The sequence below is a fragment of the Podarcis melisellensis genome, assembly GCF_964234715.1.
Source record: "Podarcis melisellensis genome assembly, chromosome: 3".
Classification (NCBI taxonomy): Eukaryota; Metazoa; Chordata; class Lepidosauria; order Squamata; family Lacertidae; genus Podarcis; species Podarcis melisellensis.
Window position 1 is genome coordinate 25,511,085 of NC_138530.1, and position 17,025 is coordinate 25,528,109.

Sequence of the window (17,025 nt, forward strand, 5' to 3'; positions counted from 1 at the left end):
AATAAATGCTCGTTATTATTTCCAGTCCTGTCTTTCAGGTCCAGCCTCTAAGCTCCTCAAAGCAACCCTGAGTGAAGGAGGCTAAGAAGCATTGATCCAAGTCAGCCATTACAATCACGGCTCAATATACTGTGGTTTATGAAGCTGAGATTGTGGCATCTGCATCAGGTCTGTGACTTGCCTGAGGCCATTCAGTGAGCTTTACAGCAAGATGGAAGAATTAGACTCTCAGCTTCCCACAGCCAAGCCCCACTCTCTAGTCACTAAACCACCTCTAGGTTGTGGCTTCTGTTGTCTTGTTTTTACAAACAAGAGAGATAGTAAACTACTAAATCTGTCCCTGTCCCTGTTCAGATTAGGGATGGGAAGAATCTATTTCTGATCCACACGACGTCTGCTTGTGTTCACCCATCAGTAGATTTTATCCTGCTTTCGCATTATTCTGTAATAACGAAATATGCACAAAATGCCCATTTAAATACATGTCGGTACATATTTTCTTTCAAAATACACATTATTGTTTGAACTTTTGGTTTGTGCAAAAGCAACTGGATAATTAAGTTATGATCTGCACATTAGTCCAGGAGATGCACGTCAGAGTTTGTAACATCCCTGCTTCAGCCTGCTGTTGAGGCTGACAGGAGTGAATACTCCACACAAAAGAATTTCCTGCGTATAGAAAACCTGGCAGGGAAAGGGAAAGGCTTGGAGAGAACCCATTTGGCTGCCCCTGCTTTATCTGCTGAAGGTCTAGGCAGCTATGTAGTTAAAGGTGGCTGTAGAAAAACCACTATTTTAATTCAAAATTGAATAGTATACCTTTATTAAATTTAACGGATTGTCAAAATGATTCTATATCTTTGATGTGCTGTTATGGGTTTCCAAATTACACCACATTGTTGCAGGTGTCCTGGGACCTTGAAATAATTGTAAACAGTCAAGGGCCAGGATAGTCAGGGGACATTTGCTATTTATGTACGTGACATATTCAGTTTTATATCTGTATGAGGCATTTGGCATATGAGCGTTCCACACAGAACTATTTTTAAAAATGGAATGAAGAACCCCAAAGAGAATAGCCACAACTGTAACTGACAAAAGCACACTCCTAAAACTGAAATACTTCCCCATAGTAGTTTGTTTCTGAAGCTGTTATTTACAAATAGGTTTCAGCACAACCTAAGCTGAAGGGTGATCTTACTTAGGAGTCCCTAAGTTCCTCCTAAGTACCTCCTGATCTCAGTTCCAATCCCTCTATCTCAAATCCTAAGATGCAAGGGGGAGACAACAGATGGTCTCTCGGACAATTTGTTCCAATGTTATTTAAGGACTCTCATTTATTGAGTGCCGGATAGCCGGTGCAATTTGCAGTGAATGAGACAGGAGTCTTGCCATGCATTTGAGCAATAGGATAGTTCCACTTGTGAAAGCAGACTGAGTGCTTGTGAAGCCAAACAAGTACAGTAGCAAAAATGTAGACCAACATTTTATTAACTTTTTAAGCTGTTTAATTTGTTATTAAGTTTGTTGACACATAAAAGTAAATGCACTTTTATTTAATTTTTTAAAAATTGATAAATCAAAAGGGGCTGCAGCTTATTGTTAGAGGATCTGCTTTGCATGCAGAAGGTCCCAAGTTCAATCCCAGGATTCTCTAGGTAGGGCTGGGGAATGACTCCTGCCTGATATGCTGGGAAGTTGCTTCCAGTCACTGTAGACAATCTAGAGGTAGATGGACCAATGAGCTGACTCTGCATAAGGCAGCTTCCTATGTCCCCAAATATCTTAAAGAACTTGAGGCAAAATAGACAAACATTCAATGTTGTCTTCAATATCAACATTTTGAAGAACAAGAAATCCAAGAGACTATCCTGATTTCACAGTTGTTGAATTATGAGGCAGACTGTCCTTCACTGCAGGTTTTAAAGCAGAGGTTGGATGACTATCTGCCATTGCTTTAGCTGAGATTCAACCCTCAGGGTCCCTTCCAACTCTACAGTTCTATGATTCTAGGCCTCCAGAGAAAGGTAGGAACATATAGTGAAGGGAGTGACTGATGGGGGATTTGAGCAGTTGGAAAATCAGCTTTTTTAAAAAAACCCTGACTGGCAACTGATGCCTCTTGCTCCTTTGGCCGATGGATGAAATCAGAGAGGCCCTTCTTCTTGCTACTGCAGGGCAACCAGCAGTTGGGAGTATTTTTTATAAGTCCTCCTTTGGCCCACTGATAGGGCTAGTATGGTCTCCATCTTGCTGTGATGCTGTTGCTAGAATGCAGGGGGAGTGGCCTCCCAGTGCCCTTGTCCTTAGCTAATGGCAGAAGGTGCTGTCCTCAGGTTCTTATTAATAAATGTATAGAAGAGAAATTTTCAGCAGGTGGAGCATTTCCTGTCAAAGTACTGCAGCAGTAACTATAGCTTCTAAACTATTAAAAGCCCTGGAGCCAATACTATAATCCCACCAAAAGGAAATAAAAAAGGTAGTGTATAAATGGAGCAGTTCAGGCTATTTTTTCATAAACAGTTACCCATCATCATGGAGATCACAGTATACAAATGTATCATTTTCCTGACACAATCTTGCTAGTGTGGCAAAATTCCAAACTCCACTCTCACCACTTAAAGGCATCTGTTAGTACTGAAAAGGAACAAGTATTGATTTAAATGTCTATGGCTGAAAAATTGAATTCTGCTCTATGTTTGACTTCTCACTTGTTCTCATCAGTGGGAGCTGAGGTTTATCTCTACTGCACCACTCACAGAGATTACCTGCCTCGCAAACTGCTATTAATTGATTATCATATTTGAGTGAGCACATGAGTTGTCCTTTAAAGAAGGCATAAGGCATGAGAAACCATATGGAAAATTGGACTTAACCAGTAGGCTGCAGCAAATTACAGGGATACTGGTTTCAAAGGAATGGAAGGGTCAAAACAAAAAATTATTCCTAAAATTAAATGCCAGTTATGTTTAGGATTAAATAATTATTTGCTGGGTCTTCTTTTCTAAACAATTTGGGAAACACCCTTCTTTTAACAAGATGAAAATTGAGGATATGACATAAAAGAAAGCCATAGATGCAAAGCCATAGCAAGGACAGCAAAGACATGTTAAACCTTAGGGGGTTATGTCAGATTCAGCATCTCCATTAACAACTTTTGAGGAAAGGAGAGTTCTGTTGGTGGAACCTCACTGAGGTGCAGACATGACAGAAGCAAGGAATCCTGTCTCTGTTCCAAAGTTCTTAACTGATGCAGTAATCCAAGAAAGAATCTGAAGTAGCAAAGCAGACTAAAGTTGTTTGGTTGCACAAGACTGCAGGCCTGCAGCACAGCTGAACAAGTCTCTGCACAGCTTCCATAATTTGATGAGATGCTGCATACACAACACTAATGTAGGCTCTTGAAACCACGACACAAGCTTTTGAGCTGCAGGGTGTCTATGATTAGATCTTAATCACATCTCCTTGAATGGCAGAATTAGGAACGTTTCACACATTTGTTTGAAATATGGCATAGCAACTCTTTCTCTTCCATCATGCAGAGGTGCTCAGGTGTGAAGAACATCGCACACATGCATTATAAATGGTCATTTAGTAAATACACTCTCCCAGAATGTGTAAACAAGACCCATCCTGTGTGTATGTGGCTTTAAAGAGAAGCTCACAGCTGCTATTCCTAACATACCAATAATGAAGCTTCAAAAACTTGTTTTCCCCTTCTGAAACAGCTGCTATTTGCACACTTGTTTCCAGGCACTGTTACAACAACACAAACTGAACCTCTTTCCATAATTTGGACTGCTTTGCCTCTCCAGGGCTGATGCACTTTAAAAAGTTGTATTACATACTGGCTAATATTTAAGAGGTCAAGCCTTTCCCTCCTGCCAGAAGAAATGGAATGAGGGGAGAGGTGTGAAGGTCCTATTACACCTCACCCAGGGAATTTTTAAAAAGGTGTTTTTTTTCCAGAGGACTTTTTGCAAATGTTTCCATCTTAAAAACTGACATATTTTGAAGGACACTGGAAAAACCCTCTATTAAGTATGTTTTATTTTAAGATGTACAGCATTAGTGCACTGGCAAATACAACACTTCAATTCAAAATGAATTTCTGTATTATGGGTGCAGTAATCTTCGTTAGAGGAACATGCAGGGTCTCCGTCGCTTGTGAATTGCTGGCTGCGTCTCCTAGTCACCTTTGGTTTAGTCTGTAGATACTAGTAGCAATCATCCTGTTTCTGCTGCCCTTCTGACCTGTTCCCTCCTTTGTGGTCAACCTTTTCACCTTGACCCTTGAAGGACACAGACACACTGCTGCAGAATGGGAAACAAGCAGCTTCTTGCTTTGTTTCGCTGGGGATAAAAAAAGGTCAAAAGGCAGTGGGGCAGAAAATGCAAATAGGGGTGTGAGCTTTAACCAAGACCCACAGAAGGAAGTGGACTGTGTGGGTATATTGTAATCTTACTTGGTACATCTTAAATTTAATAAATATGCCAAAGGGGACAGTTTTATTCAACCCTAGCTTTGGAACAATACATTTTATGTTGCTAAAGCAGTAACATACATTTGGGAAAACAAAAAAAAAAATCCTTCCAGTAGCACCTTAAAGACCAACTAAGTTAGTTCTTGGCATGAGCTTTCGTGTGCATGCACACTTCTTACATTTGGGGTTAATAAGTATTGCACATATGTTTGTGGAATGCTCTCCCCAGGGAGACTCATCTGGTGCCTGTGTTACATATTTTTAGGTGCCAGGCAAAAACATCCCTCTTTTCCCAGACCTTTCGCTGATCCTATATCTGGCTATATCTGGCTGGGTTTTATATATATATAACACACACAGACACAATTTCTCAATTTTTGTGTTTTGTGTGCACGAAAAAGCTGTGCTGGGAGAAGGGGAAATGGGCTTTATTCCACACAGCTTTAAAATTTTCTGGAAATGTTGCATCTCCAGAGGAGCGGTGGGAAAGAGAGAAGGCAAAAGTTAGTAACTGCCTGCTTACCCAAGAGTAAGCTCTACTGGTTGAACAGGGTTTAATTGCAAGTAAAGATGAATAAGATTGGGCTGCTTAAGTTTCTTGCGGACTCCCCGCTCTCCGTCCCGCCACTAGGGACCCAAAAGCCAACAACGATGACCTTTCCCGGAAGAAAAACACAAGAAGCAGACCAACGCAACCTCACAAGCCCCGAAAACTGCCAGGTGGGATTCTTGCCCTCCTCGCGCCCCTCTGAGCTCCCACCTCAAAACAAACCAAGGAAAAAGTCCTGATCGCAACTCGTCATTGGCTGCCCGCTCGTCCCGCCTCCGCTGCCGTAGACCCAATCGCGTCCGCCGCACCACACCCCGCCCTTGACCCCCTCGCTTTGGGCAAATCCTGGTGTCACTCGCCCGGTCCCCCAGAGGTCGCGTCGCTTGGCTTCCAGCTTGTCCCGCCCAACAGAATGCAATTCGCTTTAACCACCGCCGCCACCCGCCCCGCCGCCTCTCCGATTGGCTGCTGCCCTCCTGTCAGTTACCCTCGGGCCGGCGTCCTCCAACGGCTGTTCCAACCGCCTTCCTGCTCCTGCTCCTCCACCTCCTCCCCTCCCCTCGCCGCTGGCCCCGCCCCCTCCTCCGAGTCGGAACTCGGCTGCCCTTAACAGCGCGCTCGCTCGCAGCAAGTTGCGCGCCGCTTCTCGAGTGGAAGGTTGGCCGCCTCCGCGCCCCTCCCTCCCCCGCTGTTACGTTGCGCGCGGCTACTGAGGAGAAGGAGGAAGAGGAGAAGCGGCGGCGCTGGCGTGACAAGATGTTGGCGGAAGAGGCGCCGGGGGCTCCCGACGGTGGCTGAAGAGGAGGCTGCGCGGCCCTGGCCTCCTTCCCTCCCCTTCCCGCTCCGCCGCCGTCCTTCCCTCAGGAGTCGCCGAGGAACCCCGGCTCATGACAGCCAGCGCCTGGCGGGGCGGCCCAGGCGACAGCGAGCCTGGCTGAGGCGGCGGGTGGCGGGAGAACAGCGCCTCCTTCCTCCTCACGAGACCGCGCGCCGCCAAAGTTTGCCGCTCGCGGGCGGGCGGCGAAGAGACGTCGCTGGCGAAGGGAGGAAGAATAAAAGTTTTCCTGCTCTGTTTTTCTCCTTCGGCTGATTTGGAGGACGCAGCGGGGGCGGGTCTTTGCTGCGTGTCGGTCCCCCCCCCTTTGGTTTAACCCTCATTTGGTCTCTTCCTCGGAAAAGTATCCATTATTTGGAAACCCTTCGGGGTATCGGATTAAGTGTATCCCCTCCTTTCTCAAGGGCGTCGGATTAAGAGCCTTCTTTCTTTGAGGTGTTGGATAAACAGCCTCTCCCCCTCCCCCTTTGGAAGGTGTTTGGATTCTTCCCCCTTTCTTGGGTTTTTTTTTTTTTTGGACTTGGAAGAACCGCCCCCCCCCCCGCGGCCCCTATTCCTTGGTGCACTGGATTAAGTGTCTTCCTCCTTCCTTGGCTGGTGGTGTCTCCTCGCCCGCCGCCGCCGCTTGCTCTGCCTTCCTCCCTCCCCCCGCCCCTCCGGCGTGATTATATGCTTCAAGGGAGAGGCGATCCCCCCTCGTGCCTCCTCCTTTCCCAGCCATGTCGGCGACGGCGATCTCCGCCGCGGAGAAAGTGGACGGCTTCACGCGGAGGTCGGTGCGCAAGGCTCAGAAGCAGAAGCGGTCGCAGGGGTCTTCGCAGTTCCGCACCCAAAGCAGCCCCGTGGAGCTCTTCCCGCTGCCCCAGCTCAAAGGTAGTGTATCAATTATACCGCATGTATCTCCTAGGGAGGAATCGAGCGAGCTGCAGCTCACTTAGCCCCGGGCTACAGGTGCTGCCTTCTGCGGGAAGAGACTTCCTCCCGCCTCTCGCCGCCGCCTACGTGCTGTTTGCTTCCTTGTGCCAACCCTCTAAATTTCGCGGCAGCCCGTTTCACTGTCCTCTGTTACTCCATGTTAAGGCGCAACTCTTGTTCCGAAACTTCCTCTCCGCAGCCTTGTTAAAACCCTGCCTTTTATCCCTTTCCCCTGCGAAATATAGTGCCACAGGTTCGCATTTCAACAGCTTTCAGGGGATTAGGTGCTTTCCTGTTTTGAAGACCTAACACTTTTAAGGGCCTTGTTCCCTGAGCCGCTAGAATTTCATGCTTTCCTGCCCTGCCTTAAGGAGTTGGCCATGCAAAATGTTGGCTTGATGCATTTGTGGGTAGTACCAGGGACAAAAGAGGACCCCCAGGCCAACTCCGGCTGGGAGCACCAAGGTTTATGGCATAATCTGCAGAACTTGCTCAGAAACAAGGCCTTCATAAATTTTAACCTGTCCTCCCCTTCCTCATTCTTCTCTGGGTTTTGTGTAATCTCCTCCAGGGGCTGTTAGTGCTGTTTAAATTAGTGTACAAAGTATCCTTCCCTTTAAAACTGTGGTACTGTGTTACTTTCACCCCATGGAATTAAAGAGTGCTCACATGATTAGTTAGGCTCCCAGAAGCTCATAGTGTTTAGCAAGTGTTCATTTCTGTGAATTTCTTTATCCTCTTTTCTGGACTTGTCAGGCCTATGACAATCCAAACTCCATTTTTACCAACTCTGGTGCTAATTTGAAGTACTGGAATTCTTACGTGCAACTCAACACTTTTTTTTGGCTGTCTAAAAAAGTTTTTCACATTTTTTTAAAAAGTGGGGAAAGGATAAAAAATGATAGTTTGAGCTGAAAGGGGTTAGGACTGACATAAGTGGTCCAGAATAAGACATTAAAATACAATAAAAACAGGAGCAATGAACTCAGGATAAACTAAAGGCATGTTGATAGTGATGGTAAGTAAAAGCCCCCAAAAGGTATTCCAACAATATCAAGTCCTAACATTGGGCCCAAAGTATGTGAGGTATTGTCTACTTCCATATCAACTTATCTGAGTATAGTAATCAGCCAGGGAGGTTCTGCTCATGGTGACATTGCCAAAAAAAGGTTTGAGGGCAATGGTGCACCGTAGGGCCTTTTCAGTGGTAGCCCATGCATTGTGGAGTCCTCTCACTAAGGTGTATCTTACACTGATACTGTAACTTTTTTGTCATGTCAAGGTGTACTTCTTTGCCCAGACTTTTGGTGGGGTGAGGTTTTGTTTTGTCAAATTCCTCTAATTTTGAGTAGTGCTGTTTTATTGCACAGATAGCCCCCATTTATGCAGAGTTACGTTCTGCGACACTGCACATATCAGTGAAATCTCATTTAATTGAAACCCTTTGAAAAAGCCTACAAATACCCTGTTCTGTCCCCCATGCCCTTTTAGAGACATTTTAGTGATGTTTCCGGGTTGCTTCTGCGTTCGGGGTGTATAAAAGGTCGCACACATATTCAATTCACATAAATGGGGGCTGCCTGTATTTTTTGTGGATTTAAGTATTGTATTTTTTAATTGTATGTAACCCAACTGGGGACTTTTGAGTGAAGGGTGGGTAAGAAAATGGGTGTGGAGAGAGATAGTGAGGGAAGGAAAGAGAGAAGCAAGTACCATAGCAAGAATATAGTGCCATGTAGTCCATTAAAGTTGTCTATTATGTGGCAAATACTTGGAAACATTATGTCATGATACCCCAAATAAGTGCAAGAAAGTAAAGTAGCATACATTGGAACCTCAAGTTGTGGACGTAATTTGTCCCGGAGGCACGTCCGCAACTCGAAGCGTTCGCATCCAGAAGCGCTGCTTGTGCGCATTCGCACGGCATGATTTAGCGCTTCTGCACATGTGTGAGCAGCGAAACCCGGAAGTAACTGTTCCAGTACTTCCGGGTTGCCACAGGACGCAACTTGAAAAGACGTAACCTGAAGCGGGCACAACGTGAGGTATGACTGTACTCAGTCTTCTTTATATTACTAATGGTAACTACCCTTATTTCTTTTCCACATACCCAGCACATAGATACATTTTCCTGAGTTTTCTGTGAATTGTGGGGAAGATGGGACAGTCTGTCTTCACCTTAGGTCTTGGCAACCTTTATTTCACTGTTTTCTGCAGGTCAGAGAGAAGAGGGTGTCTCCTTCATTTCCCATTAGACTTCTACCAAAGTAGCAAGGTGTCACTCACAGCTTTTCCAAAAGGCCATTGGTACGGAGATAAACCACCTTTCCTTTCTCCTTGGTTCTCTGCATGTGCCCTAAACCTCAGTAAAACAGAGAAGAGAGTAGTTGATGGTGACTTCAAGTAGTAGTTGGCAATTAAGCCTAACAAAAATTTGTAGACTACTGAGCATGCTCTACATATTGAGGAATATTTCCAGGTCTTGTGACATTGTTGTCTTCCCTTTTGTCATTCTGAAGTATGTGCTCTTTTAGGTGGTGACACTAGTTTGTGGTCTTTAAAATGCATGACAGTTAGCTGTTATTGGTTATCTTGTACAAGCTATTTGCTAAGGAGTGCCTTGCATAATCAGTTTTCATTCTCTGGAAATTGAAGGGTTGAGGGAGAATCATAGATGGATTATCTTAAATATGCTTTTTCTATACTAAGCGTTTATAAGGAATAGATTGTAAAGTAAACTGAAGGACCATGTTCAGATATGTATGGGAAAGCCACAAGCACAACAGAACTTATCCCTTATTTTGCTGATCTGTAACTTATGTGCTACATTGCAACAAGTTCTTTAACAGGACTGTGCAACATATGACCCACTTAGCTAAATCTAATCCAACAGCTTTGTATTGTGCCCAGCAGGTGCTTTGTAACTTCCCCTGCTTTTGCAGTTCTGAGCAAATGGCAAAACTACTCGCTGTTGGACTTCATCCAGGTGGTGGACAAGGGATACTAGTTATAGTCATGTGATCAGATTTGCACTATGATGTGTGGGCACTATGGACTGGTAAAATTAAGTGGGGGGACTGCTTCATGCATTTATATTACAGGGCTTACTGAATTGGGACTATTATGATTCCATTTACAGCACTTGTTAGGTTTACCCTTATAATTTAGACTTAAAATGTTACTGTTATTTCTGGTCCTTGTTTGCTACCTATAGAATATCAAATTAAGAAAGCATGTTGCTGATTGAACATAGAAGCACATGTGCACCATGCTGCAATGTGCTGACGTTATGATATGATGATGTCACGTGATGGCGTGATGATGTCACGTGATGGCGTGGTGCATGCACTCCAGCACCGCGGCGTCGACTGGACCAGGACATTGCAGTAGAGGTGCAGGTCCTGGTCCAGTCGCTGGTCCAGAGGTAAGGTGACAGTCATGGTGCCTGGCATGTGGTGCACAGAGGCAGCCATGGAAGTTATGCATGGTGGCCGTGTTGTGCGGAGGCGGCCATAGAGACAGTGGGCGGCAGGGGGTAGAGACTGGGCACCCACAGGAAAAACTGTGGGAGTCTTGGCACTCAGGGCTCCAGGAAGATGGTGCCTATGTTAGATTAAATACAATTAGGGAATTGATTTCATAAAGTACTGCACCCAGTGGTAAATCTGTAGTTAGTGGAAACATTCACATTTTCAACTCTGGAAAAGAAAAAGAACAATTTGTTTAAAACACTGAAATCAAATCTGTTTATTTTAGATTGTTTCCAAATGAGGTTGACTCCTGGTGGAAACGTATGCCCTTTATAGTGAAAGGATTGGAAGTATGCCAAAGAATTTCAAGATTTAAGAGAGGTTTTTGAGGCTCAGGTTTTTTCCAATTTAAAAACTGAGTGTCCAAATATGGATTCAAGAATTTGTGTGACAGAGGTGTTCCGTACCTCTTCTACTCTCTAGGGAGCGAATTCTGATATAATTGCAAAGCAGTTACTTTAACCATAGTTTTACAGTGGGCAAACTTTTCAAACACTCTTATCAAATGCTGTAGTTCGATAAATCCATCTGGGCTAGATTATACTTAAAATGTAACATGAGTACAGTATTATACTAAATTTCAGTGTAACCTAGTTAACCAGATAGGCGTTTAATGATTTCTTAAAATGAGACACTCAGAGAGGATCCAGTGTAGTGCTATGGAAAGCATTGCATCAACCCAAGCATATCAGCTTGCCAGATGGAACGATCCCCCCCCCCCGTGTATTGTTCTGGGGGTTCTGCTGACCACTCCAAGCCACCTTGGGGCAGAATGGAAGGAGGGAGGAGGGGAAAAAGCCCCATTGTGCTAGCAGAAGTCATTACATGGCCTTTCACTAGCAAGACTTACTCTTTGAATCTCTGCTTGTGACCTCATTTGCATAACTTGGTAAGCCAAACTGTGGCTTGTAGGGACTGCGTAAATATGCAGGCTCCCAGAGAGGAGCGCTTAGTTTCTGGTCTTTTTTCATTTCCGCACTGTGGTGAGCTAAATCAAGGTTTAGCATAGCATGTCATTTGAACCTGGGCTCCTGGCTTAGACTTGGCAGATGGCTAGGAGGCTCACTGGAGCCCCAAACCTGGCAATACAAAAGTGCCATGGGTTCATGGTTCCCTCAATTGCCTGCTTTGAATGGGGCCATACTTATCCTGAAGGACCAGGTTTGTAGTCTGGGGGTGCTGCTGGATAATCTCTGCTAGAGGCCCTCAGTAGCTAGGAGTGTGTTTTGCCAGCTTGTGCTGGTAAGATGGCTATAGACATTTCTGGACCTGGGTAGCCTGGTCAATGTGGTAACCTCCAGGTTAAACTACTGCAGTGTGCTGTGTGTGGGGACTGCTCCTGGAGTTGAGCAGAAGTGCAACTAGTGTAAAACACAGCAGCTTGACTGTTCCCTGGGCAGACTTTTGCCATCACATTACACTGCTGGTTATCTACTGGGCGAAGTGCCAAATGCTTGTACTGGTGAACAGAGTGCTATACATCTTGGTACTGGAATACCTATATAAAGCTCACTCCTTTACATATGCAACCAACCAGGGTGGTGTTCTGCAGGGAGAGTTTCTTATCAGGAGGTCCATTTGTATGATTTAGGAATTGGGCATTTGGGATGTGCTCTCCCCATGGCCTTTTCAGCATCTGTTCAAGACTTTCCTTTTTAAATGAGTCTTTTAAGCACATACTTTTATCCTAATTTTGAGTACAAAAATAGTTTTTAATGTGAAATTGTTTTGCATGTGTTTAAATATTAAATGATTTAGATATATTTCATGAGAAATAAAAAAAATGGAAGTTTGTTGATTTCAGCTGAGCTTCCCTATAAGTATGCTTAGGATTTCAACCAAAGGTAGTCTGGTTATGTAACATTCTACGCCTTCTGTCATATGTTCCATTCAGCATCTGCAGATCTATTCCACAAAATGTTTATAAGGATCAGGGTCACCTTAATTGTCGCTTTATACCTTTTACAGTTTTATAGTAAGTCCTTTTAACCACAATATTGAGTGTTTTAGATACATGGGAAATGCTTGGCATTTTAGACAAGGGTTTGAAATTGAACACAGTGTGTATTTTGCTGATTTAGTTGCTGCAGTGGAGCTATCAATCTATATGTTGCTTTTATTTTGATAGACTGTGTCCCTTTATTTGTATCCTGTTGCTTTGTTTCAGCAATGATTGGTTATTATGTTAATTGTTTTTCATGTTAGCCTCTTGATTTCTTAAGAAAAGGAAGGAACATATACATTCTTAAATTTTAGAAATGTGGATCAACAACTATTGTGTTTTTAATATGTAGGCTTTTAAGGTATTTTCAGTTTTATTAACACAGCTTTCACATAGCATTGCAAAGTTTCCATGTCTTCTAAACAAAGATACTATTCATAGCTTAAGTTCTTCAAGATGTGACCTCCTTAGAATGTCTAATTTTAAAAAAATACACTTTCATGAACAGTAATTGCTAAATATAGTGTCCATTGACAGTCTTCACATGCAGAACCTTTCTATTTTAATCTTCAGCTTCTTTGTGCCAGCATAGTATTGAATTTCTTTTTCCATGTTTATTGCATGCAAGTTGAGTCAGATTCTAGTTGTGCAGGTGTTAAATTGAATAAACTTATTTATTTGAATATGAGGGAAATATTAAATATTGCTGAAGGTTAATTGATTTTATCTGATTTGAAGTCTATTCATTTATAATATTTTAAACCTGCCTTTCATAGATAAAAACCTACTGGGGGGATCCAGTCCAACCTACTGACTGGCAGCAATAATATTTTTAAAGGTTTTTGTTTGCAAATCTGTAGTCCATTTATCAGCAGATCTTTGAAGCCTAGTTCACACAGTATTCCATGTTATAGAGGCTTCCTGCTGGCTAAAGCAATAATTGGTTCTGACATTTTCTATACATGCTATGAGTGTTCCTGTTCCATCCCTCTCCAGATGTTAATTATAAGTGGAGATCTTATCCTCTGGGCTTACATGTCATCATCTTTGGAAGTTCAGTCTTGTGCAGTATAGAAGGAATCTAAACAAAATACCTAATGATATTGGTTGCAATTCATATATTCAGCAGGGGGAAATGCTGCATGTGTGGTATTAGAATAATGTGACCTCTTCCCTTGCACAACAGAGTACAAGAGAACTTAACAGTGTTCAGCAGAATGTCAGTTTATTATTTCTAATAATTTCTAATATTTGTTACTATAATTTTCATAGCTATCACCTTGTTTATATATTTATATTTTATTTATATGCTGGGTGTTGTACAAAAGTAAAAAAAACCCAGATCTTTGCCTGCCAATTCACAATGGGGAAAAAGGCAGAGGGAGATACAAGAGGAGGGATGTTAAAAGAAGAGGGGAAACTTGAACAAGTTGGAAGTGATCTTGTTTGTTTCTGAAGCAGTGCACTGCCTAGGGATCCCTCTTCTAAGTTGCAGGTGGAGTGATGTGTTGAAAGCCCAACCTAATGAGTGCATGGGCTTAAACTCAGGGCAATACACAGCACTGTTTCCCACTCCCTTCATTGTTGGTTAATACTGTCTCTCATGAAGCAGTTCACTGTGGGGTGAGATTTTATTTTTCTTGGAACAGCTAATGTGAAGTTACTGCAAGAATAGCCAAAATGGTGTCCTCCAGATGCTTTTGGGAGTCTACAGCATCCCTGACTGTTGGCTAGGCTATGCTTGCTATCCCTGTGTTAGTGTATATAGTCACAAGCCTTAGAACCAGTTTTTCTTTCCTTTTTTGGATTTGTAGTAACTTAGTGTTCAAAAGCTATTTAGAATGTTCCCTCACTTAGAAATTAGCTAGCATCTCTTGCCTACCCCTATCCATCCTATGCTAGTTAAAATATGGACTAGGACTCAGGTACGTTTATAAAGATAAAGTGCTTTATATGTGTTATAACACTGATGGTGCGGTAGAGTCCTATCTTTCACCAATGGGATGTCCCTGTGTGAAGTTTAGAATGTGTTTAACTGAACTGCTTCTGTGATGTTTCTAGATCCAGCCTACAAAGTAATTGTCATGTTTGAATTGTCAGTATGCTTATATAAATATAGTAGGATTGTTCCAGAAGTGGGTTATTCTTCTCTTCTTGAAAGACCCTAACTATGCACTTAAAACTTACATAAGAACCTTTTTTAGCCTTGTGAAACTGGCTGGTATGGCTGTCTAATTAGTGCCACATTATTCTTTCAGTAAATATGTCATATTAAACAAATACATAAAGTATGAATTGTAGCCCAACTTATAATAATCTTTCTAGGAATATGGTGAGTTTAGAAATAATGTGTTGCATCCTTGGAACTGACTTCTAGTAGGACAGCGAGACTTTCTGTGCCTCTCTGCTGTCCTGTGTGCTCCTCAAATCTGTTCTGGAGGGTTGAATAACTCTGAGCAGATTTTGAGGATGGTGTGGGTCTGCAGGGGAAAGAGAGGAAGGGGAATCCTTAATGTACAAGTGGAAGTCTTCTCACATGAGTTTGGATTTCATGCACTGCCTGATATATTATCATTGATACTTTTATTCCCCACAGTTCCTGTTCCTCTTGGAAAGAGCACAGTGCAGCTTTCAAGAATGAAATATTAAGCAGTAAAACAGTGAAATATAATATACAAAAAACAACAACAGTATAATGCCCATTAAAAAGTTGCACATGTGTGGGCAATTCCACTATGAATTGAAGGCATGCAGAAACAAAAAAGTTCCCAATTGCTAACTGAAAACAGAGCGAGAGGGGGGAAACCAAATGTCTACAGGGAGGGCGTTTCATTAACAGGGTGCTCTGCTTTATGTAGTTGCCCTATGGACTGTAGTCACCAAAGGGTCTCCCAGGCAAGGCCTGCCTTGCAGAAATCAAGACTGTTGGCAGGTACTGGGAACCAGTAATGTAGGCTGAAATAAATTTATGGCTATATTTTGAAGTGTTTGCAATGTGTGGAAAGATGCTTGAGGAGAGTAGACAAGCCTGTTGGTGATAAATCTTGCAGCCAAGATAGTTACAAAATGTCACACTGCAGCCAGGGTGTCCTTAGACCTTGGATAGAGGCAAACTATGTACCATCAGTTGTGAGTGATAGCGTTTCTTGCACATTGTTGGTCTTAAAATATTTGCTAGGATGCAGGATGCAAAACAATCTGATCAGGAAGGCAGTTCTTATGAATATGCATAGACGGTATGGTAGAAGTGAGAAGGGCTTATATAAAAAACTCAGCAGCCCTCTTGTTTCTAAATGGTAAAAAGCTACTTTGCAAAATAGACAGGAACACTGCACAATGCCTGTGAAGGTGCTGCTGATGCCTTGTGCCAAAACCCAAAGGTTAGGTTGTCCCAACTCACAACTCGTAAATAAAAAAGAAGTAAAGGGATGGATACTAAAGATCAGTGAATCATGTTTGTCAATGTGCCTCACATTATGCTGCCATTTTTGCTATGGTTGCTCCCGTGTTTCCACAACAACAGCTAAAGCTACAGAAAGTTTATGTATAACAAACCTATTTCAGTTTTTAAAGCAGTTAACTTACGTAGAAGTTTAATGCTTGATTTAGACTTTTTCAGGTCTTTAGAATATTTGAATTTTATTTCTGTAGGCATGGATGAGAGCAACAGGCAAGAAGAAGAATTATTCCAGTGTGCCATTCCAGTGGTACCTTGGTTCCCAAACTGAATCTGTTCTGGAAGTCTGTTCCAAAACCAAAGTGCTTCCCAAAACCAAGGCACGCTTTCCCATAGAAAGTAATGCAAAATGGATTAATCTGTTCCAGACTTTTAAAAACAACCCCTAAAACAGCAATTTAAAATGAATTTTACTATCTTATAGTAAAGCCCTATACGGCCTAGGACCCTCGTACCTACGGGACCGCCTCTCCTGGTATGCCCCACAGAGAAACCTACGGTCTGCAAATAATAACATCCTCAAGGTCCCAGGCCTCAGAGAGGTTAGGCTGGCCTCAACTAGAGCCAGGGCCTTCTCGGCTGCGGCTCCAATCTGGTGGAACGCTCTGTCACAAGAGACTAGGGCCCTGCAGGACCTGACATCTTTCCGCAGGGCCTGCAAGACAGAGTTGTTCCACCAGGCCTTTGGTCAGGGCGCAGCCTGACTCCCTCCTCTGGCAACCTGCACAGAATTTTGCTTAATCGGTTTCCATCAATTTGATTTTAATTAATTTTTATAATGAAATATTTTTAGAATGTGTGATTATTTGACTGTTTGATTATTTGATTGTTGTTAGCCGCCCTGAGCCTGGCTTCGGCTGGGGAGGGCGGGATATAAATAAAAATTATTATTATTATTATTATTAATATTATTATTATTATTTAATGAGACCATTGATCCATAAAATGAAAGCAATAATCAATGTACTGTACTATAAAATAAGTAAGACAGCATTGTAGATGATAAAAATTAAAAACATTTTTTTCTTACGTGCATTGATGATAGTCATTGTTTGGATGGGGGGCTTTTATCCATTTCTGTAGTCAATCAATCAATCAGTAGCTGAACTGGGTTCCACACAGTCTCAAAAACAAGTCACAAAAATGAAGTCACAAGCCACAGTCACAGTCAAAAAACCGAAAAAGCCACAGAAACAAAATTGCAAAAAATTAGCAAAAACAAAAGCTCCAAATGTCACCTCTGTGTTGCATGGGTGCTTGGGACTCAACAGCTGACAGACTCAACAGGGAGCCTCTGATTAGCAGTAGGGGA

The 17,025-nt window shown here is 42.8% G+C and overlaps 1 protein-coding gene and 1 long non-coding RNA gene across 2 annotated transcripts in view; one reads left to right on the forward strand and one right to left on the reverse strand.

Annotated features, from left to right (window-relative positions):
* Positions 1-4,033: 4,033 nt before the first annotated feature.
* Positions 4,034-5,496, reverse strand: LOC309366000. Its single transcript, XR_014166377.1, has 2 exons — positions 5,008-5,496; positions 4,034-4,353 (listed from the first exon to the last, which is right to left on the reverse strand). It is a non-coding gene; the product is annotated as an uncharacterized lncRNA (long non-coding RNA).
* Positions 5,497-5,779: 283 nt separating this feature from the next.
* PPP2R5A (protein phosphatase 2 regulatory subunit B'alpha) overlaps positions 5,780-17,025 on the forward strand; it is a 42,830-nt gene continuing 31,584 nt past the window's right edge. Inside the window, exon 1 of the mRNA XM_081904177.1 lies at positions 5,780-6,742. Within this exon, the coding sequence (XP_081760303.1) occupies positions 6,589-6,742 (154 nt within the window). The 5' untranslated portion in view covers positions 5,780-6,588. The remainder of the gene's footprint in view (positions 6,743-17,025) is intronic.